Here is a 27,596-nt window from a genome sequence, read left to right as displayed (position 1 = left end):
TCCTCAAGACTCAAAATGTATTAAATACGTAAATTAAAAAATGTGAACCTTTACCATTACGAATGTAGACATAGAGGACAGAGAAAAGCCGACCCCAAATATACACTGAACAGAAATATAAACTCAACATGCAATGCACAAAAAGGTTATTTCTCTCAAATGTTGTGCACAAATTTGTTCACATCCCTGTTAGTGAGCATTTCTTCTTTGGCATGACAAGTGTGGCATATCAAGAAGCTGATTAAACAGCATGATCATTACACAGGTGCACCTTTTGCTGGGGACAATAAAAGGTCATACAACACAATGGGGGACATTATGAACAAAATTATAATTTTTAGCCTACACTTTAGTCCTTTTGACACTAGAATAAATGTTTCTGATTTATTATCGATGCTATCAGAGAAGATGTTTATTGCCTTCAGTTGCGTTTTAAGTGCACATGTATCAAACCGTAGCAAAACATTTTGTAAAGTGACACTTTTTGCACAAAAACTTGTTTCTTATTGGACAAAATGAGGTAGGTTCCTCTCCGTTTCAGCTCGTTTTCTTCCGCGTGGTTCCTAGTAAATACACCCAAGGACTGGGGTAAAGGCGGTTCCCGTTGAATACACACCAGGACTGGGGTAAAGGTGGTTTCTTGTGAATACACACCAGGACTGGGGTGAAGGTGGTTTCTTGTGAATACACACCAGGGCTGGGGTAAAGGTGGTACCTGGTGAATACACACCAGGACTGGGGTAAAGGTGGTTTCTTGTGAATACACACCAGGACTGGGGTGAAGGTGGTTTATTGTGAATACACACCAGGACTGGGGTAAAGGTGGTTTCTTGTGAATACACACCAGGGCTGGGGTAAAGGTGGTTTCTTGTGAATACACACCAGGGCTGGGGTAAAGGTGGTACCTGGTGAATACACACCAGGGCTAGGGTAAAGGTGGTTTCTTGTGAATGCACACCAGGGCTGGGGTAAAGGTGGTTTCTTGTGAATACACACCAGGGCTGGGATAAAGGTGGTTTCTTGTGATGAGGGAATCGTAGGTAGCTCGTTTCAGCTAGTTGTGTCTTGTTATTGCTCAAATCAAAATCAAATATTATTTGTCACATGCGCAGAATACAACAGGTGTACCGTGAAATGCTTTTTTACAAGGCCTTAACCAACAATGCAGTTCAAGAAATATAAATATTTACTAAATAAACTAAAGTAAAAACAAATGTAAAGTAAAACAATAAAATTACATAACAATAAGGAAGCTATATACAGGGGTACCGGTACAGAGTTAGTCGAGGTATTTTTTACATGTAGGTTGGGCATATTGCCTATGCATAGATAATAGACAGTGAGCTGCAGCAGTGTAAAAACAAAGGGGGGGAGGGTCAATGTAGTCTGGGTAGCCATTTCATTACTTGTTCAGGTGTCTTATAGCTTTGGGGTCGAAGCTGTTAAGGAGCCTTTTGGACCTAGACTTGGTGCTCCGGTTCCACTTGCCGTGTGGTAGCAGAGAGAACTATCTATGACTTAATTTACATTCCTGTGTCAATCATTTACATTCCTGTGTCATTTGTTTTACTTCTGCCCGCCCCTTGCCCTCCCCAATAGAGAATGATAGAGGCCTATAATGACCAAAAGGCGTTTCAGCATGGGTAGCACCGTTGAGGGCTTCCACCATGCCTTTGCCATTTTAATGTAGTCAAAGTACTCATCTGGTGGGGATTTCTACATGTTGTAGCCTCAATGGTGCTGCCCACAGTGTCATAGAAGCTATAATGGCACATATATAAATATGAGTCCTCTATCTATCTCTATTCTCTCTCACTCTCTGCAAAGAGTCGCCCGTTAACCCTCAAACTACCGAATAGCCCTTTAAAAAGGTGGAAGTAAAATAATTACACCATTCCTTTGTGGACCGCCATAATATTACAGAAGAAGAAGAGAGAATTACAGGTCGGTCAGAGCCGTCGGTCAGAGTCAAAAGCACAACAAAGCGGAGACACGATGTGGAACTTTCCTTCGTTCTCCACAGAGACATGGACTCTGGTAGCGACACTATTTGCTCTCTTCATGTGGTAAGTACATTTTATTAGAAAAGGTTAATAATCATGCTTTCTGTACTAACCTGCTGTTGAGAAAATGACAAAATGTCCTTAATATATCTACAGTAATAATGGAATGATAGTGTTTCACATAATTTTTTCCCAAAAATGTTATTTGGCCCACACACAATTTTATTCTAATGGTGAAGCCTTCTTATTGTTCAACGAAAGACAGACTGTCTCTTGTGGTCAAATTGTCTGTGGCCAGCAAATCTCTTGTTGTCAAAATGACTGGGGCCAGCAAATCTCTTGTTTTCAAATTGGTTGGGGCCAATCAAATCTCTTGTTTTCAAATTGGTTGGGGCCAGCAAATCTCTTGTTTTCAAATTGGTTGGGGCCAGCAAATCTCTTGTGGTCAAATTGGTTGGGGCCAGCAAATCTCTTGTTGTCAAATTGACTGGGGCCAGAAAATCTCTTGTTTTCAAATTGGTTGGGGCCAGCAAATCTCTTGTGGTCAAATTGACTGGGGCCAGCAAATCTCTTGTGGTCAAATTGACTGGGGCCAGCAAATCTCTTGTGGTCAAATTGGTTGGGGCCAGCAAATCTCTTGTTGTCAAATTGACTGGGGCCAGCAAATCTCTTGTTTTCAAATTGGTTGGGGCCAGCAAATCTCTTGTTGTCAAATTGACTGGGGCCAGAAAATCTTTTGTTTTCAAATTGGTTGGGGCCAGCAAATCTCTTGTGGTCAAATTGACTGGGGCCAGCAAATCTCTTGTGGTCAAATTGACTGGGGCCAGCAAATATCTTGTGGTCAAATTGACTGGGGCCAGCAAATCTCTTGTGGTCAAATTGACTGGGGCCAGCAAATCTCTTGTGGTCAAATTGGTTGGGGCCAGCAAATCTCTTGTTGTCAAATTGACTGGGGCCAGCAAATCTCTTGTGGTCAAATTGGTTGGGGCCAGCAAATCCCTTGTTGTCAAATTGACTGGGGCCAGCAAATCTCTTGTTTTCAAATTGGTTGGGGCCAGCAAATCTCTTGTTGTCAAATTGACTGGGGCCAGAAAATATCTTGTTTTCAAATTGGTTGGGGCCAGCAAATCTCTTGTGGTCAAATTGACTGGGGCCAGAAAATCTCTTGTGGTCAAATTGACTGGGGCCAGCAAATATCTTGTGGTCAAATTGACTGGGGCCAGCAAATCTCTTGTGGTCAAATTGACTGGGGCCAGCAAATCTCTTGTTGTCAAATTGACTGGGGCCAGCAAATCTCTTGTGGTCAAATTGGCTGGGGCCAGCAAATCTCTTGTTGTCAAATTGACTGGGGCCAGCAAATCTCTTGTTTTCAAATTGACTGGGGCCAGCAAATCTCTTGTTTTCAAATTGACTGGGGCCAGCAAATCGCTTGTTTTCAAATTGACTGGGGCTAGCAAATCTCTTGTTGTCAAATTGACTGGGGCCAGCAAATCTCTTGTTTTCAAATTGACTGGGTCAGCAAATCTCTTGTTTTCAAATTGACTGGGGCCAGCAAATCTCTTGTGGTCAAATTGACTGGGGCCAGCAAATCTCTTGTTGTCAAATTGACTGGGGCCAGCAAATCTCTTGTTGTCAAATTGACTGGGGCCAGCAAATCTCTTGTTTTCAAATTGACTGGGGCCAGCAAATCTCTTGTGGTGAAATTGACTGGGGCCAGCAAATCTCTTGTTGTCAAATTGACTGGGGCCAGCAAATCTCTTGTTTTCAAATTGACTGGGGCCACCAAATCTCTTGTGGTCAAATTGACTGGGGCCAGAAAATATCTTGTTTTGACAACAAGATACAGTTTTTTGTTGAATTGTTACACGTGGTACCTTTTAAGTTGAGAACATCACACAGTAGTAACATGTTCTGTTACAGCGTAAGCCTATAGGCAGTAAACTATACAGCTAAATACATTATATATGTAAACATTACATAGCCAACAAGTATCTCAAGTAATGTATGTTGTGTTTTATATTGTATATTGAGTGTATTATCTATACTTTAACTACTGTGATTTGAAATAATACTGTATAATCTATTATTACATTAACTAAATGAGAACGACTGCTCTCTCTCATTGAGGCCGACCGGGGTACTGCAGGCAATGTTTTCAGAAAGTAGCATCTCCCATTGTAGTCAATCTTAATGGTCAATACTCATGGATGTAAAAACAATTCCGAACACAATCATGGTACCAATACTTGCTTCTATTTCAGATTTATGTCCTTTAACCAATTATTTTTTTATTATAAACTGTGTGGTTCGAGCCCTGAATGCTGATTGGCTGAAAGCCATGGTATGTCAGACTTTATACCATGGGTATGACAAAGCATTTATTTTTACTGCTCTAATTACGTTGGTAACCACTTTATAATAGCAATAAGGCAACTCTGGGGTTTGGGATGTATGGCCAATATACCACGCCTAAGGGCCGTGTCCTAGCACTCTGCGTTGCATCGTGCATAAGAACAGCCCTTAGCTGTTGTATATTATCCATATACAACACCCCCCGGGACCTTTTTGCTGAAATCACACGCATAAGGATAATTTAGTGGCTGCTGGCAGCCTGCAGTACCCCTGTCGGCCATCAACTTGAGATACTCAATGAAGGGGCAGCACTGAGCTAGCCTGCAACTTCACTTCCCTTGAGTGGCTCAAACTGCATACGATGTTTCCAAAAACTCCTCCATGAAGCAGGATGGCGACACACTAAAAAGACGGTTCCTGGTCTTCAAAAGGGCGACTGAGACTTCACGTTGGAAACAATTGGGTCGTTCCCCTCACTGAATATTTCTCTCTAACCCTATAATAAGGTATGGGTATGCACCTTATGGATTCTTCAAGAAACTCGGCATCCAGGGACCTAAACCTCTCCCCTTCATAGGGACGTTTTTAGAGTACAAAAGGGTGAGGTTACTATTACATTAATACTACTACTTCTGCTTTTGTGTAGTGTGTTGCTCGAACTCACTGGGTGTCCATTTAGTGTGACATGAGGACCATGAGGACTCAAGCTGATCTCCTCCCTTCTTTCACAGGGTTTCTTCATATTTGACAATGCCTGTTACCAGAAGTACGGCGATGTGTGGGGGTAGGTGTGTGTGTGTGTGGGGAGGTAGGTGTGTGTGGGGGGTAGGTGTGTGTGTGTGTGTGGGGTAGGTGTTTGTGTGCGGGGTAGGTGTTTGTGTGGGGGCTGGTGTGTGCGGGGGGGGTTGGTGTGTGTGTGGGGGTAGGTGTTTGGGTGGGGGTAGAGGTGTGTGTGTGGGGGTAGGTGTGTGGGGGTGGGTAGGTGTGTGTGGGGGGGTAGGTGTGTGGGGGTGGGTAGGTGTGTGTGTGGGGGTAGGTGTGTGGGGGTGGGTAGTTGTGTGTGTGCGGGGGGTGGGTGGGGGAAGAGGTGTGTGTGTGTGGGGGTAGGTGTGTGGGGGTGGGTAGGTGTGTGTGGGGGGGTAGGTGTGTGGGGGTGGGTAGGTGTGTGTGTGGGGGTAGGTGTGTGGGGGTGGGTAGTTGTGTGTGCGGGGGGTAGGTGTGTGGGGGGGTAGGTGTGTGTGGGGGGATAGAGTGTGTGGGGGGGTAGTTGTGTGTGTGGGGGGGTCGGTGTGTGTGCGAGGATAGGTGTGTGTGGGGGGGTAGAGTGTGTGGGGGGTAGTTGTGTGTGGGGGGGGTAGGTGTGTGTGCAGGGATAGGTGTGTGTGTGGGGGGATAGGTGTGTGTGGGGGGGTAGGTGTGTGTGGGGGGATAGGTGTGTGTGGGGGGGTGGGGGGTGTGGGGGGATAGGTATGTGGGGGGGTAGAGTGTGTGTGGGGGCATAGGTGTGTGTGGGGGGGGGTAGAGTGTGTGGGGGGGGGGGGGTAGAGAGTGTGTGGGGGGATAGGTGTGTGTGGGGGGGGGTAGAGTGTGTTTGGGGGGATAGGTGTGTGTGGGGGGGGGGTAGAGTGTGTGTGGAGGGATAGGTGTGTGTGTGGGAGGGGTGCGTTTGTACAAGTATAGGGGAACTATGTTTTCAATGCTCTGGTGAATTATTTGTAATTCTGGCTCTGTTAATCATTCTTAGTATTTAGTAGTTATTTTAGTATTTTGTCATTCTTTTAGGGTATTTGATGGCAGACTGCCCATAATGGGTGTGATGGACACAGCCATGATCAAAACCATCCTGGTGAAGGAATGTTACTCTGTGTTTACCAACAGACGGGTAAGCAGAAATACCCAAACAACCCTAACCTCTCTAACCTTCAGTCCTGATCCTAACCTCTCTAACGTGTGTGTGGTCAGGACTTTGGGTTGAACGGGGAGCTCCACGACGCTGTAACAACTGTAGAAGACGATGAGTGGAAGAGAATCCGCAGCACTCTGTCTCCCTCCTTCACCAGTGGACGACTCAAAGATGTAAAGACACACGTACATGAATGTACACACACAGCACTCAGGGGTTGTGGAGCCTCTCTAGAGTACGTCTAGTGTAGTATACATCCAGCCTCTATAGAGTACGTCTAGTGTAGTATACATCCAGCCTCTATAGAGTACGTCTAGTGGAGTATACATCCAGCCTCTATAGAGTACGTCTAGTGGAGTATACATCCAGCCTCTATAGAGAACGTCTAGTGGAATATACATCCAGCCTCTATAGAGTACGTCTAGTGGAGTATACATCCAGCCTCTATAGAGTACGTCTAGTGTAGTATACATCCAGCCTCTATAGAGTACGTCTAGTGGAGTATACATCCAGCCTCTATAGAGTACGTCTAGTGGAGTATACATCCAGCCTCTATAGAGTACGTCTAGTGGAGTATACATCCAGCCTCTATAGAGTACGTCTAGTGGAGTATACATCCAGCCTCTATAGAGTACCTCTAGTGGAGTATACATCCAGCCTCTATAGAGTACGTCTAGTGGAGTATACATCCAGCCTCTATAGAGTACGTCTAGTGGAGTATACATCCAGCCTCTATAGAGTACGTCTAGTGGAGTATACATCCAGCCTCTATAGAGTATGTCTAGTGGAGTATACATCCAGCCTCTATAGAGTACGTCTAGTGGAGTATACATCCAGCCTCTATAGAGTACGTCTAGTGGAGTATACATCCAGCCTCTCTAGAGTACGTCTAGTGGAGTATACATCCAGCCTCTATAGAGTACGTCTAGTGGAGTATACATCCAGCCTCTATAGAGTACGTCTAGTGGAGTATACATCCAGCCTCTCTAGAGTACGTCTAGTGGAGTATACATCCAGCCTCTCTAGAGTACGTCTAGTGGAGTATACATCCAGCCTCTATAGAGTACGTCTAGTGTAGTATACATCCAGCCTCTATAGAGTATGTCTAGTGGAGTATACATCCAGCCTCTATAGAGTACGTCTAGTGGAGGATACATCCAGCCTCTCTAGAGTACGTCTAGTGGAGTATACATCCAGCCTCTATAGAGTACGTCTAGTGTAGTATACATCCAGCCTCTATAGAGTACGTCTAGTGTAGTATACATCCAGCCTCTATAGAGTACGTCTAGTGTAGTATACATCCAGCCTCTATAGAGTACGTCTAGTGTAGTATACATCCAGCCTCTATAGAGTACGTCTAGTGCAGTATACATCCAGCCTCTATAGAGTACGTCTAGTGTAGTATACATCCAGCCTCTATAGAGTACGTCTAGTGTAGTATACATCCAGCCTCTATAGAGTACGTCTAGTGGAGTATACATCCAGCCTCTATAGAGTATGTCTAGTGGAGTATACATCCAGCCTCTATAGAGTACGTCTAGTGGAGTATACATCCAGCCTCTATAGAGTACGTCTAGTGGAGTATACATCCAGCCTCTATAGAGTACGTCTAGTGGAGTATACATCCAGCCTCTATAGAGTACGTCTAGTGTAGTATACATCCAGCCTCTATAGAGTACGTCTAGTGGAGTATACATCCAGCCTTTACAGAGTACGTCTAGTGGAGTATACATCCAGCCTCTATAGAGTACGTCTAGTGGAGGATACATCCAGCCTCTATAGAGTATGTCTAGTGGAGTATACATCCAGCCTCTATAGAGTACGTCTAGTGGAGTATACATCCAGCCTCTATAGAGTACCTCTAGTGGAGTATACATCCAGCCTCTATAGAGTACGTCTAGTGGAGTATACATCCAGCCTCTATAGAGTACGTCTAGTGGAGTATACATCCAGCCTCTATAGAGTACCTCTAGTGTAGTATACATCCAGCCTCTATAGAGTACGTCTAGTGGAGTATACATCCAGCCTCTATAGAGTACGTCTAGTGGAGTATACATCCAGCCTCTATAGAGTACGTCTAGTGGAGTATACATCCAGCCTCTATAGAGTACGTCTAGTGGAGTATACATCCAGCCTTTACAGAGTACGTCTAGTGGAGTATACATCCAGCCTCTATAGAGTACGTCTAGTGGAGTATACATCCAGCCTCTATAGAGTACGTCTAGTGGAGTATACATCCAGCCTCTATAGAGTACGTCTAGTGGAGTATACATCCAGCCTCTATAGAGTACGTCTAGTGTAGTATACATCCAGCCTCTATAGAGTATGTCTAGTGGAGTATACATCCAGCCTCTATAGAGTACGTCTAGTGGAGGATACATCCAGCCTCTCTAGAGTACGTCTAGTGGAGTATACATCCAGCCTCTATAGAGTACGTCTAGTGTAGTATACATCCAGCCTCTATAGAATACGTCTAGTGTAGTATACATCCAGCCTCTATAGAGTACGTCTAGTGTAGTATACATCCAGCCTCTATAGAGTACGTCTAGTGGAGTATACATCCAGCCTCTATAGAGTATGTCTAGTGGAGTATACATCCAGCCTCTATAGAGTACGTCTAGTGTAGTATACATCCAGCCTCTATAGAGTACGTCTAGTGTAGTATACATCCAGCCTCTATAGAGTACGTCTAGTGGAGTATACATCCAGCCTCTATAGAGAACGTCTAGTGGAATATACATCCAGCCTCTATAGAGTACGTCTAGTGGAGTATACATCCAGCCTCTATAGAGTACCTCTAGTGTAGTATACATCCAGCCTCTATAGAGTACGTCTAGTGGAGTATACATCCAGCCTCTATAGAGTACGTCTAGTGGAGTATACATCCAGCCTCTATAGAGTACGTCTAGTGTAGTATACATCCAGCCTCTATAGAGTACGTCTAGTGGAGTATACATCCAGCCTCTATAGAGTACGTCTAGTGGAGTATACATCCAGCCTCTATAGAGTACGTCTAGTGTAGTATACATCCAGCCTCTATAGAGTACGTCTAGTGTAGTATACATACAGCATCATTGAGAAAGCTGTTGACCTGGGCTCCCTATATCCAGCCCTGAGAAAAGATGAGCTTCAGAATCCAGGATGCAGAACAAATGTGAGAATATGTCTAGTGTAGCAAGACTATATGTATCTTATTTTTTGACAGATGTTCATGATAATGACTCAACACTCCAGAAACCTGGTGAAGTTTCTGCAGAAGAAGGTAGACACTGACGAGGTCCTGGAAGTTAAAGAGTGAGTATGGGTAATGCAGTTTGTTAAATGCGCGAATGAGGCAGTAACATTACATCTTTCTCATGCATTTTATTGTGTGTGTGTGTTTCCCAGAATCTTTGGGGCCTACAGTATGGACGTGGTGGCAAGTAGCGCGTTCAGTGTTGACATTGATTCTATCAACCAACCCAACGATCCCTTAGTTGTCAACATAAAGAAACTACTCAAATTCAACCTGTTAAATCCTCTCCTAATCTTAGTAGGTAAGCTGTGCGCGTTTGTGAACATAATGTAGTCCCTGTATCTCTCTGATGTAGTCAAAGAGGAATGACGTGCCTTTGTAGTCCCTGTATCTCTCTGATATAGTCAAAGAGGAATGACGTGCCTTGTTAAAAGCAATGTATTTTTCATTTCCATGTACAGTGTAAATTGCCACTCTTTTCTTTTATTAATTCCTCATCTATTCTTGTTTCTTCATTTCAATTATCTTCTCTCCTGTCTTCTCCTCTCCTGTTACTTCTCTCCTTCTCTCACTCCAGTGTTGTTCCCGTTTATGCGTCCGCTCCTGGAAAAGTGTAATGTCTCTTTCCTACCTGCTGGTGCTATGAAATTCTTCTATTCCTTCCTGAGGAAGATCAAAGCAGAGAGGAGCAAGAATGTACACAATGTGAGCTACAACCCTTAACCATAACCACCTACCCTAAACCATAACCACCTACCCTAAACCTAACCACCTACCCTAAACCTAACCACCTACCCTAAACCTAACCACCTACCCTAAACCTAACCACCTACCCTAAACCTAACCACCTACCCTTAACCTAACCACCTACCCTAAACCTAACCACCTACCCTAAACCTAACCACCTACCCTAAACCTAACCTATCCTGATGCCTAGTCGCTTCAAACTGCATGGGCTCTACAGTGCAACCATTTTACTCACATATGCTCCTAAATATTTAGCTGTGCCACCTGGAATTAGTATTTAGGAGCACCAGCACCCATGGCAAAAATTTAAAAAAAAGGATTCTAGCTTTAATGTCAGAAATATTTTTCATTGTGTTCCTAAATTTTTTTGTGTACGCCTAGATTTTCAACTTAGGAGCACACAAGCTCCCTGTAAAAAAGGTCAGTTTAGAGCCCTGCCTGCCTTTATACACATACAGTACCTACCTTACTATCTCGTACCCCTGCACTTGATATGGTATGCGTTCTCCCTGTATATAGTTCATTCTTGTGTATTTTATTACTCGTGTTGCTATTTTTATTTTAAATTATATTTAACTCTATCATTGGGACGGGCTCATAAGCAACAATTTTATGGCAAAGTCTATGTGACAAATTTGATTTCATTTCATTTCCACCCCAACCATACCCCAGTCAGTACTAGGCATAAACCCCAAACCTTATCCTCAACCCCACTGAAGTGGCATCATGATTACTGATAGGTGTGGTGTTTGGTTTGGCCCTGCAGACCAGAGTGGACTTAATGCAGCTGATGGTGGACTCTCAGATCCCACAGGACCACAGGTCCAAGGAGGTTGCACACAAAGGTAAGTAACTCAAAATCATGGACAGGGGTGACAACGGTCATTTTGTGGTTCGTTCTGCGCTATTGTGTTGTAGTTCTCTCTGTACAACCTAATCTCAGAGCGTTTCATATTATTCTACCATTCAAAAGTTTGGGGTCACTTAGAAATGTCCTTGTTTTTGTCCATTAAAATAACCTCAAATTGATCATAAATACAGTGTAGACATTGTTAATGTTGTAAATGACTGTTGTAGCTGGAAACGGCTGATTTTTAATGGAATATCTACGTAGGAGTACAGAGGCCCATTATCAGCAACCATCACTCCTGTGTTCCAATGGCACGTTGTGTTAGCTAATCCAATTTTATAACTTTGAAGGGCTAATTTATCATTAGAAAACCCTTTTGCAACAGCTCAGTTGTCCTGATTAAAGAAGCAATAAAAGCAATAAAAGAAGCAATCAAACTGGCCTTCTCTAGACTTGTAGAGTATCTGGAGCACAAGTAAAATGTGCCGTTTTATAGCCAGTCCCATGCTGTTCTACACATTCTGCAATGAAGTTTATAGAATTTAGCATTGCTATAGCTAATTTCCTGCTATTCTACACGCGGCTGAGACAAAAGACCCTGTAAGCCCCCGGCCTTGCAGGGGCTGTTGGGGTGTGTGGTATGCCAGTGCTGATTGATTAATGAATGAATTAATTAATTAATCTTATGCTACACAAAGATAAATAACATAAATTTTTCTAAACTAATCCAATCTGTTAGTTGAATTTATTGCACCCATTACTGAAATGGTAGGTCCAGTTTAGATGGAATCTTAAAGAGATTGTGGGAATCCACTTCGGATGAAATTCCAAAAGGATTTAAACATCACTTTGCAAGCCAGCATAATGTGACTTGATGCTGGTCACTAGTGTCCAACATACAGCGAAAATACTGGACACCAGCAAAAAACACAGCAAATGCTGATCACCAGCAAAACCACAACAAAGGCTGGTCCCCAGCGAAAACACAATGAAGGATGAGATGCCAGCATAACCAACTAGACCATGCTGGTCAGCCAGCAGAACCCATTAGACAATGCTGGTCAGACCTGTTTGACTAGAATAGACAAGCAGAACCCAGCATGGAACAGCATAGACCAGCTTGAAATGTATGCTGGTCTAGATGTTTGGTTTTTAGCAGGGCTGAGCGATTGTGTTGTGGTTGTGTTCCAGGGCTGACGGACCATGAGATCCTGTCCCAGGCGTTGACATACATCTTTGGGGGCTATGAGACCAGCAGCAGCACACTGGGTTTCCTATCCTACAACCTGGCAACAAACCCTGACGTCCAGGCTGCCCTGCAGGATGAGATCGACCAGATCTTCCCCGACAAGGTGACCTCAAGCTGCTATTTTCACCCCATTCTGGAACTTTGAGGATTTATGACATAGCCCCTCTAGTAATTAAATAGGATCTCGATGGCCAAAGGTCACTCAAGTGTTTCCCATGAAGGGTAGTGAAGTTGTGCCTGTCTCCCTGCAGGCTCCACCCACCTATGAAGGGCTGATGCAGATGGAATATCTGGACATGGTCATCAACGAGACCTTGCGGGTGTATCCCATCATCAGCCGGCTAGAGAGGGTTGCCAAGACGACCGTGGAGGTGAATGGTGTGACCATCCCCAAGGGAACTGTTGTCATGATCCCAATCATGGTCCTTCACCACCACCCAACACACTGGCCCAAACCTGAAGTCTTCCGACCAGAGAGGTACGGTACATACAGTAACACTCGTCTCTGCTTTACGACTTGGTCATTTCGCACAAAACTGGAACAAAAAACAGACCATGATGGCGCAGTGGTCTAAGGCACTGCATCACAGTGCTAGCTGTGCCACCAGAGATTCTGGGTTTAAGCCCAGAATCTCTGTCGCAGCCGGCCGCGACCGGGAGGCCCATTGGGTGACTCACAATTGGCCCAGCGTCGTCCGGGTTAGGGAGGGTTTGGCCGGCAAAGATATCCTTGTCTCATTACGCACTCGCGACTCCTGTGGCAGGCCGTGCGCAGTGCAAGCTGACCAGGTCGCCAGGTGTACGGTGTTTCCTCTGACACATTGGTGCGGCTGGCTTCCGGGTTGAATGTGCATTGTGTCAAGAAGCAGTGTGGCTTGGTTGGGTTGTGTTTTGGAGGACGCATGGGTCTTGACCTTCGCCTCTGCCGAGTCCGTAGGGGAGTTGCAGCGATGAGACAAGACTGTAACTACCAATTGGATACAATGAAATTGGGGAGGCAAAAAGGGGTAAAAATATTAATAAAAATTAAACCATGTACCAAACATCCTTCCTCCAAATGACTTTTTTGTGTATTATATTTTGAAAAAGTAATGTATTCAATTTCATAAAGAACCAAAAAGTAATGGTCTGTTGTTCCAGTTTAATGTGGAACGACCCAAACTCTTGGCTCTACTCTATCCTACTGTACTCTACCATAGTAAAGAACAAATAGTCTCCTCTACTGAGTCCTACTACACAGTTACTGAACACTACCAATTATAGAGACTGTGGAGTTACTGACCACTACTATTTATAGTCTGTAGAGTTACTGACCACTACTAGTTATAGAGTCTGTAGAGTTACTGACCACTACTCTATATATAGAGTCTGTAGAGTTACTGACCACCACTCTAGTTATAGAGTCTGTAGAGTTACTGACCACCACTCTAGTTATAGAGTCTGTAGAGTTACTGACCAATACTATTTATAGTCTGTAGAGTTACTGACCACTACTAGTTATAGAGTCTGTAGAGTTACTGACCACTACTTGTTATAGAGTCTGTAGAGTTATTGACCACTACTCTAGTTATAGAGTCTGTAGAGTTATTGACCACTACTAGTTATAAAGTCTGTACAGTCACTGACCACTACTAGTTATAGTCTATAGAGTTACTGACCACTACTAGTTATAGAGTCTGTAAAGTTACTGAACACTACTCTAGTCATAGAGTCTGTAGAGTTACTGACCACTACTCTAGTTAAAGAGTTTCTGACCACTACTAGTTATAGAGTCTGTAGAGTTAGTGACCGCTACTCTAGTTAAAGAGTTTCTGACCACTACTAGTTATAGAGTCTGTAAAGTTACTGACCACTACTAGTTATAGAGTCTGTAGAGTTACTGACCACTACTAGTTATAGAGCCTGTAGAGTTACTGACCACTACTTTAGTTAGAGTCTGTAGAGTTTCTGACCACTACTCTGGTTATAAAGTATGTAGAGTTACTGACCACTACTAGTTATAGAGTCTGTAGAGTTACTGACCACTACTCTAGTTGTATAGTCTGTAGAGTTACTGACCACTACTCTAGTTATAGAGTCTGTAGAGTTACTGAACACTACTAGTTATAGAGTCTATAGAGTTGCTGACCACTACTCTAGTTATAGAGTCTGTAGAGGTACTGACCACTACTCTAGTTATAGAGTCTGTAGAGTTACTGACCACTACTCTTGTTATATAGAGTCTGTAGGGTTACTGATCACTACTAGTTATAAAGTCTGTACAGTCACTGACCACTACTAGTTATAGTCTATAGAGTTACTGACCACTACTAGTTATAGAGTCTGTAAAGTTACTGAACACTACTCTAGTCATAGAGTCTGTAGAGTTACTGACCACTACTCTAGTTAAAGAGTTTCTGACCACTACTAGTTATAGAGTCTGTAAAGTTACTGACCACTACTAGTTATAGAGTCTGTAGAGTTACTGACCACTACTAGTTATAGAGTCTGTAGAGTTACTGACCACTACTTTAGTTAGAGTCTGTAGAGTTTCTGACCACTACTCTGGTTATAAAGTATGTAGAGTTACTGACCACTACTAGTTATAGAGTCTGTAGAGTTACTGACCACTACTCTAGTTGTATAGTCTGTGGAGTTACTGACCACTACTCTAGTTATAGAGTCTGTAGAGTTACTGAACACTACTAGTTATAGAGCCTGTAGAGTTACTGACCACTACTTTAGTTAGAGTCTGTAGAGTTTCTGACCACTACTCTGGTTATAAAGTCTGTAGAGTTACTGACCACTACTCTAGTTGTATAGTCTGTAGAGTTACTGACCACTACTCTAGTTATAGAGTCTGTAGAGTTACTGACCACTACTTTAGTTAGAGTCTGTAGAGTTTCTGACCACTACTCTGGTTATAAAGTATGTAGAGTTGCTGACCACTACTCCAGTTATAGAGTCTGTAGAGTTACTGACCACTACTATAGTTATAGAGTCTGTAGAGTTACTGACCACTACTCTAGTTATAGAGTCTGTAGAGGTACTGACCACTACTCTAGTTATAGAGTCTGTAGAGTTACTGACTACTACTCTTGTTATATAGAGTCTGTAGAGTTACTGATCACTACTAGTTATAAAGTCTGTACAGTCACTGACCACTACTAGTTATAGTCTATAGAGTTACTGACCACTACTAGTTATAGAGTCTGTAAAGTTACTGAACACTACTCTAGTCATAGAGTCTGTAGAGTTACTGACCACTACTCTAGTTAAAGAGTTTCTGACCACTACTAGTTATAGAGTCTGTAGAGTTACTGACCGCTACTCTAGTTAAATAGTTTCTGACCACTACTAGTTATAGAGTCTGTAAAGTTACTGACCACTACTAGTTATAGAGTCTGTAGAGTTACTGACCACTACTAGTTATAGAGCCTGTAGAGTTACTGACCACTACTTTAGTTAGAGTCTGTAGAGTTTCTGACCACTACTCTGGTTATAAAGTATGTAGAGTTACTGACCACTACTAGTTATAGAGTCTGTAGAGTTACTGACCACTACTAGTTATAGAGTCTGTAGAGTTACTGACCACTACTTTAGTTAGAGTCTGTAGAGTTTCTGACCACTACTCTGGTTATAAAGTATGTAGAGTTACTGACCACTACTAGTTATAGAGTCTGTAGAGTTACTGACCACTACTCTAGTTGTATAGTCTGTGGAGTTACTGACCACTACTCTAGTTATAGAGTCTGTAGAGTTACTGAACACTACTAGTTATAGAGCCTGTAGAGTTACTGACCACTACTTTAGTTAGAGTCTGTAGAGTTTCTGACCACTACTCTGGTTATAAAGTCTGTAGAGTTACTGACCACTACTCTAGTTGTATAGTCTGTAGAGTTACTGACCACTACTCTAGTTATAGAGTCTGTAGAGTTACTGACCACTACTTTAGTTAGAGTCTGTAGAGTTTCTGACCACTACTCTGGTTATAAAGTATGTAGAGTTGCTGACCACTACTCTAGTTATAGAGTCTGTAGAGTTACTGACCACTACTATAGTTATAGAGTCTGTAGAGTTACTGACCACTACTCTAGTTATAGAGTCTGTAGAGGTACTGACCACTACTCTAGTTATAGAGTCTGTAGAGTTACTGACTACTACTCTTGTTATATAGAGTCTGTAGAGTTACTGATCACTACTAGTTATAAAGTCTGTACAGTCACTGACCACTACTAGTTATAGTCTATAGAGTTACTGACCACTACTAGTTATAGAGTCTGTAAAGTTACTGAACACTACTCTAGTCATAGAGTCTGTAGAGTTACTGACCACTACTCTAGTTAAAGAGTTTCTGACCACTACTAGTTATAGAGTCTGTAGAGTTACTGACCGCTACTCTAGTTAAAGAGTTTCTGACCACTACTAGTTATAGAGTCTGTAAAGTTACTGACCACTACTAGTTATAGAGTCTGTAGAGTTACTGACCACTACTAGTTATAGAGCCTGTAGAGTTACTGACCACTACTTTAGTTAGAGTCTGTAGAGTTTCTGACCACTACTCTGGTTATAAAGTATGTAGAGTTACTGACCACTACTAGTTATAGAGTCTGTAGAGTTACTGACCACTACTCTAGTTATAGAGTCTGTAGTGTTACTGACCACTACTTTAGTTAGAGTCTGTAGAGTTTCTGACCACTACTCTGGTTATAAAGTATGTAGAGTTGCTGACCACTACTCTAGTTATAGAGTCTGTAGAGTTACTGACCACTACTCTAGTTATAGAGTCTGTAGAGTTACTGACCACTACTCTATATATAGAGTCTGTAGAGTTACTGACCACCACTCTAGTTATAGAGTCTGTAGAGTTACTGACCACCACTCTAGTTATAGAGTCTGTAGAGTTACTGACCAATACTATTTATAGTCTGTAGAGTTACTGACCACTACTAGTTATAGAGTCTGTAGAGTTACTGACCACTACTTGTTATAGAGTCTGTAGAGTTATTGACCACTACTCTAGTTATAGAGTCTGTAGAGTTATTGACCACTACTAGTTATAAAGTCTGTACAGTCACTGACCACTACTAGTTATAGTCTATAGAGTTACTGACCACTACTAGTTATAGAGTCTGTAAAGTTACTGAACACTACTCTAGTCATAGAGTCTGTAGAGTTACTGACCACTACTCTAGTTAAAGAGTTTCTGACCACTACTAGTTATAGAGTCTGTAGAGTTACTGACCGCTACTCTAGTTAAAGAGTTTCTGACCACTACTAGTTATAGAGTCTGTAAAGTTACTGACCTGTACTAGTTATAGAGTCTGTAGAGTTACTGACCACTACTAGTTATAGAGCCTGTAGAGTTACTGACCACTACTTTAGTTAGAGTCTGTAGAGTTTCTGACCACTACTCTGGTTATAAAGTATGTAGAGTTACTGATCACTACTAGTTATAAAGTCTGTACAGTCACTGACCACTACTAGTTATAGTCTATAGAGTTACTGACCACTACTAGTTATAGAGTCTGTAAAGTTACTGAACACTACTCTAGTCATAGAGTCTGTAGAGTTACTGACCACTACTCTAGTTAAAGAGTTTCTGACCACTACTAGTTATAGAGTCTGTAAAGTTACTGACCACTACTAGTTATAGAGTCTGTAGAGTTACTGACCACTACTAGTTATAGAGCCTGTAGAGTTACTGACCACTACTTTAGTTAGAGTCTGTAGAGTTTCTGACCACTACTCTGGTTATAAAGTATGTAGAGTTACTGACCACTACTAGTTATAGTCTGTAGAGTTACTGACCGCTACTAGTTATAGAGTCTGTAGAGTTACTGACCACTACTCTAGTTGTATAGTCTGTAGAGTTACTGACCACTACTCTAGTTATAGAGTCTGTAGAGTTACTGAACACTACTAGTTATAGAGCCTGTAGAGTTACTGACCACTACTTTAGTTAGAGTCTGTAGAGTTTCTGACCACTACTCTGGTTATAAAGTATGTAGAGTTACTGACCACTACTAGTTATAGAGTCTGTAGAGTTTCTGACCACTACTCTAGTTGTATAGTCTGTAGAGTTACTGACCACTACTCTAGTTATAGAGTCTGTAGAGTTTCTGACCACTACTCTGGTTATAAAGTATGTAGAGTTGCTGACCACTACTCTAGTTATAGAGTCTGTAGAATTACTGACCACTACTCTAGTTATAGAGTCTGTAGAGTTTCTGACCACTACTCTGGTTATAAAGTATGTAGAGTTACTGACCACTACTAGTTATAGAGTCTGTAGAGTTACTGACCACTACTCTAGTTGTATAGTCTGTAGAGTTACTGACCACTACTCTAGTTATAGAGTCTGTAGAGTTACTGAACACTACTAGTTATAGAGTCTGTAGAGTTGCTGACCACTACTCTAGTTATAGAGTCTGTAGAGTTACTGACCACTACTTTAGTTAGAGTCTGTAGAGTTTCTGACCACTACTCTGGTTATAAAGTATGTAGAGTTGCTGACCACTACTCTAGTTATAGAGTCTGTAGAGTTACTGACCACTACTCTAGTTATAGAGTCTGTAGAGTTACTGACCACTACTCTAGTTATAGAGTCTGTAGAGGTACTGACCACTACTCTAGTTATAGAGTCTGTAGAGTTACTGACCACTACTCTTGTTATATAGTGTCTGTAGAGTTACTGATCACTACTAGTTATAGAGTCTGTAGAGTTACTGACCACTACTCTAGTTATACAGTCTGTAGAGTTACTGACCACTACTAGTTACAGAGTCTGTAGAGTTACTGACCACTACTCTAGTTATAGAGTCTGTAGAGTTACTGACCACTACTCTAGATATAGAGTCTGTCTAGTTACTGACTACTACTAGTTATAGTCTGTAGAGTTTCTGACCAGTACTAGTTATAGAGTCTGTAGAGGTACTGACCACTACTCTAGTTATAGAGTCTGTAGAGTTACTGACCACTACTCTTGTTATAGAGTCTGTAGAGTTACTGACCACCACTTTAGTTAGAGATTGTAGAGTTTCTGACCACTACTCTAGTTATACAGTTTGTAGAGTTACCTACCACTACTATTTATAGTCTGTAGATTTACTGACCGCTACTCTAGTTATAGAGTCTGTAGAGTTACTGACCACTACTAGTTATAGAGTCTGTAGAGTTACTGACCACTACTAGTTATAGAGTCTGTAGAGTTACTGATCACTACTCTAGTGATAGAGTCTGTAGAGTTACTGACCACTACTAGTCATAGAGTCTGTAGAGTTACTGACCACTACTTGTTACAGAGTCTGTAGAGTTACTGACCACTACTCTAGTTATAGAGTCTGTAGAGTTACTGACCGCTACTTGTTATAGATTCTGTAGGGGTACTGACCACTACTCTAGTTATAGAGTCTGTAGAGTTACTGACCGCTACTTGTTATAGAGTCTGTAGGGGTACTGACCACTACTCTAGTTATATAGTCTGTAGAGTTACGGACCACTACTAGTTATGGAGTCTGTAGAGTTACTGACCACTACTCTAGTTATAGAGTCTGTAGAGTTACTGACCACTACTAGTTATAGAGTCTGTAGAGTTACTGACCACTACTCTAGTTATAGAGTCTGTAGAGTTACTGACCACTACTCTAGTTATAGATTCTGTAGAGGTACTGACCACTACTCTAGTTATAGAGTCTGTAGAGTTAGTGACCACTACTTGTTATAGAGTCTGTAGAGTTACTGACCACTACTTGTTATAGAGTCTGTAGGGGTACTGACCACTACTCTAGTTATAGAGTCTGTAGGGGTACTGACCACTACTCTAGTTATAGAGTCTGTAGAGTTACTGACCACTACTAGTTATAGAGTCTGTATAGTTACTGACCACTACTTGTTATAGAGTCTGTAGAGTTACTGACCACTACTAGTTATAGAGTCTGTAGAGTTACTGACCACTTGTTAAGCAGAGCGACACAGGGTGACCCAAGAGCAGACTCAGATGAGGAAACAGGTATGAATGAACCAAAATATGATTTTTTTACACAGGGATATGGAGTGCAAATCCGGGCAAGCTCGGATGAGTTGCAGAAAAAACAGATGTGGAGACTGAGTTTGGAGTTAGCTGAGTAGAACAGGGTAAACAGGTCCTGACGGGATTCTAAGGTAGTGGTGGTGAGTAAAATCCAGAGCAAGGTAGTTGGGTGGTGAGATGTGGAATGGGTGACAGGAGACAGGGACCAGAGTCAGAGTGGGCAGAATGAGCACAGATTATGATCTGGCAGTGTGGAAGTGGCTGGACTGAGTATTTGTAGAGGTCTTGATTATGGAACAGGTTGCAGCTGGTAGGGATCTGCTCTGACTCCAACACACCTGTCTCCAAACACACAATCACACAGAGAGGGAGAGAGAGTGTGCAGGGGGAGTAACTGCAGGTCAAGAAGACACCGGATGAACACCAGAGGGCGTTGCAGGAGCAGATGTGACACATCTACTAGATATAGAGTCTGTAGAGTTGCTGACCACTACTCTAGTTATAGAGTCTGTAGAGTTACCGACCACTACTAGTTATACAGTCTGTAGAGTTACTGACCACTACTCTAGCTAAATATTCTGTAGCATTGCTGAACACTACTCTAGTTACACAGTCTGTAGAGTTACCGACCACTACTAGTTACACAGTCTGTAGAGTTACTGACCACTGCTCTAGTTAAATATTCTGTAGCATTGCTGAACACTACTCTAGTGTTGGACACAGTGCTGAATGCTACTTTGATCTGAACACTCCTCTGTCCTCAGGTTCAGTAAGGAGAACAGAGAGAACATTGATCCCTACACCTTCCTTCCGTTTGGGATGGGGCCCAGGAACTGTATCGGCATGAGATTCGCCCTCCAGACCATTAAGCTGGTGATAGTAGAGATCCTCCAGAGGTTCAGTTTTGTCACCTGCAAGGAGACAGAAGTGAGATTACTGATTGTCTCAATGGGATTATTGGTGTGCTTGAGTCTTTGTGTGTATGCGTGCAAGTTTTTGAATATGTTGGTGTTGAATGTTGGCTTGTGATGGCTTATCTTTGTGTTGTTGACTGTAGTAGCTGTTTAGGTTCTCAAAACAGAATTAAACCGTAACTGATTACATTGAGAGACTGTGTGGTGCTGTATTCATATCGGTTTTTATATTGACTTCCTGGATGTGTCCTCAGGTTCCTCTGGAGCTGTTTGACAACGGCTTCATCGCCCCAACGAAGCCCATCAAGCTGAAGCTGATCCCCCGTGTTGTGGCCCCCAGCCAGGATTGAGAGGAGAGGCACAGGTATACAGGACACTACCCTGTTAGTCTAGCCAAGTCGGTTTCTGCTTCAAATATATGGTTGGCATGGCAATGAGTAAATTGTCTAAAAGGCAAGGCAACCTTCCTATTGAGGTATGGAAAGGATCATCTTAGACTCATTGATATTCCAGGCTTATCCTCTGGAATTAGTACAATTCATTGATTTTATGGTGAAGAAACTACCCAACTAGCTATATTACTAAAATATTGACGTGTGTAGGCTTTTTGTATCCTATTTGCAGGAATCCCTTGAAATTAAGATGACTCATCTCAAGGGTCATGCAATGAGTATAAAGTGAATACAATATGGACAATTGTAGTAACTATGTGTGCCTTCATTTGTTTTATAAAATAATTTATGTTCAGGCATTGAACAACCACAGATCACTAACTAACTTACCTGCAAGAGATTGCTGCAACACAATGTACAACCAATATATAATATATGACCATGAATTATCTAATGCTTTTACTGATGTAAGATAGTATCCCTCATATAACCCTCTTATAAAACTCACATACCATGTTTTGGAATGTGTTATGTAATGATTTAATCTGTAGTGTGATTCTAACAGTAATACTGCTGGACTGAAGTAAATGTTTTCTACCTGTAAGACTAGATGCTTGAGTTGAATCTGTTCTGTTCCCCAGTCACCTGTACGTTCACCTGTCTAACAGTCACCTGTACGTTCACCTGTTCCTCAGTCACCTGTACGTTCACCTGTTCCCCAGTCACCTGTACGTTCAACTGTCTAACAGTCACCTGTACGTTCACCTGTTCCCCAGTCACTTGTAGATTCACCTGTTCCCCAGTCACCTGTACGTTCACCTGTTCCCCAGTCACCTGTACGTTCACCTGTTCCCCAGTCACTTGTAGGTTCACCTGTTCCCCAGTCACTTGTAGATTCACCTGTTCCCCAGTCACCTGTATGTTCACCTGTTCCCCAGTCACCTGTAGATTCACCTGTTCCCTAGTCACTTGTAGGTTCACCTGTTCCCTAGTCACCTGTAGATTCACCTGTTCCCTAGTCACTTGTACGTTCACCTGTTCCCCAGTCACCTGTAGATTCACCTGTTCCCCAGTCACTTGTAGATTCACCTGTTCCCCAGTCACCTGTAGATTCACCTGTTCCCCAGTCACCTGTACGTTCACCTGTTCCCTAGTCACCTGTAGATTCACCTGTTCCCTAGTCACTTGTACGTTCACCTGTTCCCCAGTCACTTGTAGATTCACCTGTTCCCCAGTCACCTGTACGTTCACCTGTTCCCCAGTCACCTGTACGTTCACCTGTTCCCCAGTCACTTGTAGGTTCACCTGTTCCCCAGTCACCTGTAGATTCACCTGTTCCCTAGTCACTTGTACGTTCACCTGTTCCCCAGTCACCTGTAGATTCACCTGTTCCCCAGTCACCTGTAGATTCACCTGTTCCCCAGTCATCTACCAACATTAATTTCTCTAGCTGTAACCTATCAAAATAAAGAAAGTGTCACACTCCATGTATAAACTCCCAGCAATTTAATGGTCATTTACCAACGTTTCGGCATCACTTTGCCTTCCACAGGGTAATGTCATGAAAACTTGAACCAGGTTATAAGCTAATATGCTGTAGAAAGAATATACATTTATAAGATGTGTTCATAAAGGAAAATGTGTTCATAAGAAGGGCCTGAGATCAAAATCAATATTCAAACCACTAGGCGTCAATGTTTTTAGATAGTAATCCATAAATCCTACCTGGAATTATGGATTATCAAAGAGAAGGATGCATTACACACAGATTTATACAGAAAGCCCACAGATCACAATACCTTGCTATGTGCGGATAGTATGCATCCCCTTCCCCCCAAGAATGGTCTACCATTTAGCCAGTTATGCAGGGTTAAACTAATCGGATAGTATGCATCCCCTTCCCCTCAATAATGGTCTACCATTTAGCCAGTTATGCAGGGTTAAACTAATCGGATAGTATGCATCCCCTTCCCCTCAATAATGGTCTACCATTTAGCCAGTTATGCAGGGTTAAACTAATCGGATAGTATGCATCCCCTTCCCCTCAATAATGGTCTACCATTTAGCCAGTTATGCAGGGTTAAACTAATCGGATAGTATGCATCCCCTTCCCCCCAAGAATGGTCTACCATTTAGCCAGTTATGCAGGGTTAAACTAATCGGATAGTATGCATCCCCTTCCCCTCAATAATGGTCTACCATTTAGCCAGTTATGCAGGGTTAAACTAATCGGATAGTATGCATCCCCTTCCCCCCAAGAATGGTCTACCATTTAGCCAGTTATGCAGGGTTAAACTAATCGGATAGTATGCATCCCCTTCCCCTCAATAATGGTCTACCATTTAGCCAGTTATGCAGGGTTAAACTAATCGGATAGTATGCATCCCCTTCCCCTCAATAATGGTCTACCATTTAGCCAGTTATGCAGGGTTAAACTAATCGGATAGTATGCATCCCCTTCCCCTCAATAATGGTCTACCATTTAGCCAGTTATGCAGGGTTAAACTAATCGGATAGTATGCATCCCCTTCCCCTCAAGAATGTTCTACCATTTAGCCAGTTATGCAGGGTTAAACTAATCGGATAGTATGCATCCCCTTCCCCTCAATAATGGTCTACCATTTAGCCAGTTATGCAGGGTTAAACTAATCGGATAGTATGCATCCCCTTCCCCCCAAGAATGTTCTACCATTTAGCCAGTTATGCAGGGTTAAACTCATCTGTGGCCACCAGTCAGATTTTGACAGCAATGCTATAAGAAAATGACAGATACATTTCAAATGAGAGGCTACAAGTACAACACTCTTAATGCTGCAATGATGAAAATAAAACCAAGAGAGGAATTACTAAAAACTCAACCAAAGAAGAAAAACAACGCAACGGTCTTTTGCACTAAGTACACCAAGGGTTCGGAGAAATGATTTTGTATTTATTTTATTTTTATTTAACTAGGCAAGTCAGTTAAGAACGAATTCTTATTTTCAATGACAGCCTAGGAACAGTGAGTTAACTGCCTTGTTCAGGGGCATAACAACAGATTGTTACCTTGTCAGCTCAGGAATTCAATCTTGCAACCTTTCGGTTACTAGTCCAACACTCTAACCACTAGGCTACCTGCTGCCCCAAATGAAAGCAACTCTGAAAAATCACTGGCATATTCTGCAATCAGACCAGAAAATCGCACACCTCTTCAAGGTATCCCCACTGGTGGTCTATAAGTGTGGTCGCAATATTGGAGATAGTTAGGTGAGATCTGACATGCCCCCTGAGCCCACTCAGACACTATTGACACCGATTCCAAATGGGAACTACAAATGTGGCTCATGCACACAGTGCAAAAGCACTATAAAAACATCCTTCAGACACCCAAATACAGGTCGAAAGATCCCTGTTAGAGGTATAATCTCATGCAAGACAAAGGGAGTAATCTATCTCATCACCTGTTCATATGGAAAAGCCTACATAGGACAAACGAAAAGACAATTAAAACAAAGCATAGCTGAACACCGCAGCTCAATCAGGTGTAAGAACATTGACTATCCAGTAGCAGCTCACTTTGTTGAAGCTAACCATCCCATCTCCTCCCTCAAATACACAGGCATTGAGCATGTTGCTCTACCAAGGAGAGGAGGTAACATTGAGATCCTACTACTACAAAAGGAGGCTTACTGGATATCCTATCTAAACACATTGACCCCTGGTGGTTTGAATATTGACTTTGATCTCAGGCCCTTCTTATAAACACATTTTCCTTTATGTTTCTATATGATAACAATAGCATAGTATATTTAATATGCCATATACTATTTTGAACAGTTTCACTAATTCATCTTAATTAACTTAATAATTTTGCACGCCCAATTTTTCCGTTTTTGATTTGTTAAAAAAGTTTGAAATATCCAATAAATGTTGTTCCACTTCATGATTGTGTCCCACTTGTTGTTGATTCTTCACAAAAAAATACAGTTTTATATCTTTATGTTTGAAGCCTGAAATGTGGCAAAAGGTCGCAAAGTTCAAGGGGGCCGAATACTTTCGCAAGGCACTGTATGTCCACACAGTGTACATTGCCATTCAGGTTCCAAACTCCCACAGTGACTCAGCAGTCTGAGACACACACACGCACACGCACACACACACTCACACACACACACACACACACACACACACACACACACACACACACACACACACACACACAGACCCTGTATAGGCAATATTCTAGTCTCAGATTCTAGTCTCAGATTGTTTGCTTTCATACAGAACAGAAGGTGTTTCTTTCTTCTTCTCTGTGGTAGCATTTGGGCATGGCATTTGAAGAAAAAAAAAACATCTTTTTTTATTTGATTTAAATGTATTTGGATACATCTTCCGATTCTAAATCAACTAATATGGCAGCTTAATGACTTTAAGTCATGTGTACCATTATAATAACATTGTGCTACTGGTAGGAGTAGTAACACCAATGAAAGTAACATCAAACACTGAGGATTTTCTTAAATGGAGACCTGATGATAAAATATAAGGTTATTAAAACCCTTCAAACCTTCATTTGATATGATTAATAATTTTGCACACAATGTAATCTACTTTAATTTAAATTGACTAACACCAATTACACTTTTTATTTATCAAATGATCAATGGAATCTTCAAATTGCGTGTCTTACACTGACAGTGAACCTATGGGATTTTATTTGTATCAACTTGACCTTTGGCCAAGTAGTTGATCAGGATTAATCTCTCTCTTTCAGAGGCTACCCAACCAGCCAGTCAGGTTTCAAACTCCCACAGTCACTCAATGCACACACACACGCACACACACACACGCACACACACACGCGCGCACACACACGCGCGCACACACACACGCTCACAAGCACACACACGCACACACGGGCACACACACACACACAGTGGCGACCCATCATCCAGGGTGTGTGGGGCTCTGTTTTTCGCCCCACCTGTTAACAAAAAAACAAGTATGATGATGGCATTAATACATGTCACATTTCAGTTTGTAAACAATGTAAAAATAATAATAATTCAGTTAATAAAGCCGCATACAACCATGGTATCTTTATTTGCTTTCTTGCATAAGGCAGCTCCAAAATCTAGGTGTTTCAGCCTAGCTCAGTGCTTTCTGTGGTGGTGTGGTAGCCAGTGGAAACTATGGAGGGTAGGGTTTGGTAATGTTCTCTAGTTGCGACTTGATTGGCTCAGTGTTCTGTCATTCATGGGGACACTACGTCACCGCAAAATCTATGAGGACAGCTCGAAAATTCAAGCCCCTTGGGTTCTGCCATAGATTTACATTAGAAGTGCCCATCCAAGAAGGCTCAAGGTAATATCACATTATATCTACCTTAGTTTTGATTGGATTGATCATATTAACATCATATTTCCAAAATCTTAGCTAGCAAGCTAGACAAGTAGTCATCATCATGAATCAAGTTGACAATCTACTGGCAAATCCTTTTCAATCCTTGTCATATGAAGATAAATTATAGATAAAACGTATCACTGCTCATCGGCCATTGGACATAATACTAAGTGTATGTCGTTTAGTAAGCTGTTAGTAGCCCATGTGCCTCACCCTAATAATTTGGTCCCTTTCCCCCTCATAATTTAGCCTACTGCTCTGACTTGGTGGTGCACCTGTAGCCTATAGCCTGTTCTAGAGTAATGTCATCATCAAATATTTTATTTGTCTGCTTATATGCCCCCTTTATTTATCCTACGGTTCTGACTTAGTGTACAGGGAGAATACTGTAATAACAGCCTATCTTCTGAATTTTGTCACTGTACATTTCAAAAGTTCTGAACAAATAGCTATATTGACTACATCTATCCTAGCTCGCACATTGTCTTAATCGAAATTACGGATTGCCTCTTATCCGTTCGTCGTCCCCTTATAACATAGTTTGTACATCTCAATTGT

General features: G+C 42.1%; 1 protein-coding gene across 2 annotated transcripts; it reads left to right on the top strand.

Annotated features, from left to right (window-relative positions):
- The first annotated feature begins 1,655 nt into the window (after positions 1 to 1,655).
- LOC110492562 (cytochrome P450 3A30) lies at positions 1,656 to 26,721 on the top strand. Of its 2 annotated transcripts, XM_036947564.1 has the most exons (14): positions 1,656 to 2,066; positions 4,862 to 4,955; positions 5,087 to 5,139; positions 6,138 to 6,237; positions 6,318 to 6,431; positions 9,464 to 9,552; positions 9,646 to 9,794; positions 10,071 to 10,198; positions 11,007 to 11,085; positions 12,282 to 12,442; positions 12,591 to 12,817; positions 21,115 to 21,277; positions 21,519 to 21,628; positions 26,410 to 26,721. In XM_036947564.1, the coding sequence occupies exons 1-13, from the start codon at positions 1,996 to 1,998 to the stop codon at positions 21,612 to 21,614; spliced, it is 1,524 nt and encodes a 507-aa protein (XP_036803459.1). In that variant the 5' UTR covers positions 1,656 to 1,995; the 3' UTR covers positions 21,615 to 21,628; positions 26,410 to 26,721. The 2 variants fall into 2 exon arrangements, with proteins under 2 accessions (XP_036803459.1, XP_036803458.1); XM_036947563.1 differs by lacking the exon at positions 26,410 to 26,721 and having other exon boundaries at positions 1,657 to 2,066; positions 21,519 to 22,265.
- The last annotated feature ends 875 nt before the right edge of the window (positions 26,722 to 27,596 follow it).

The sequence above is a fragment of the Oncorhynchus mykiss genome, chromosome 16 (genome assembly GCF_013265735.2).
Source record: "Oncorhynchus mykiss isolate Arlee chromosome 16, USDA_OmykA_1.1, whole genome shotgun sequence".
NCBI lineage: Eukaryota > Metazoa > Chordata > Actinopteri > Salmoniformes > Salmonidae > Oncorhynchus > Oncorhynchus mykiss.
This window is presented reverse-complemented; position numbering and strand designations above follow the sequence as displayed.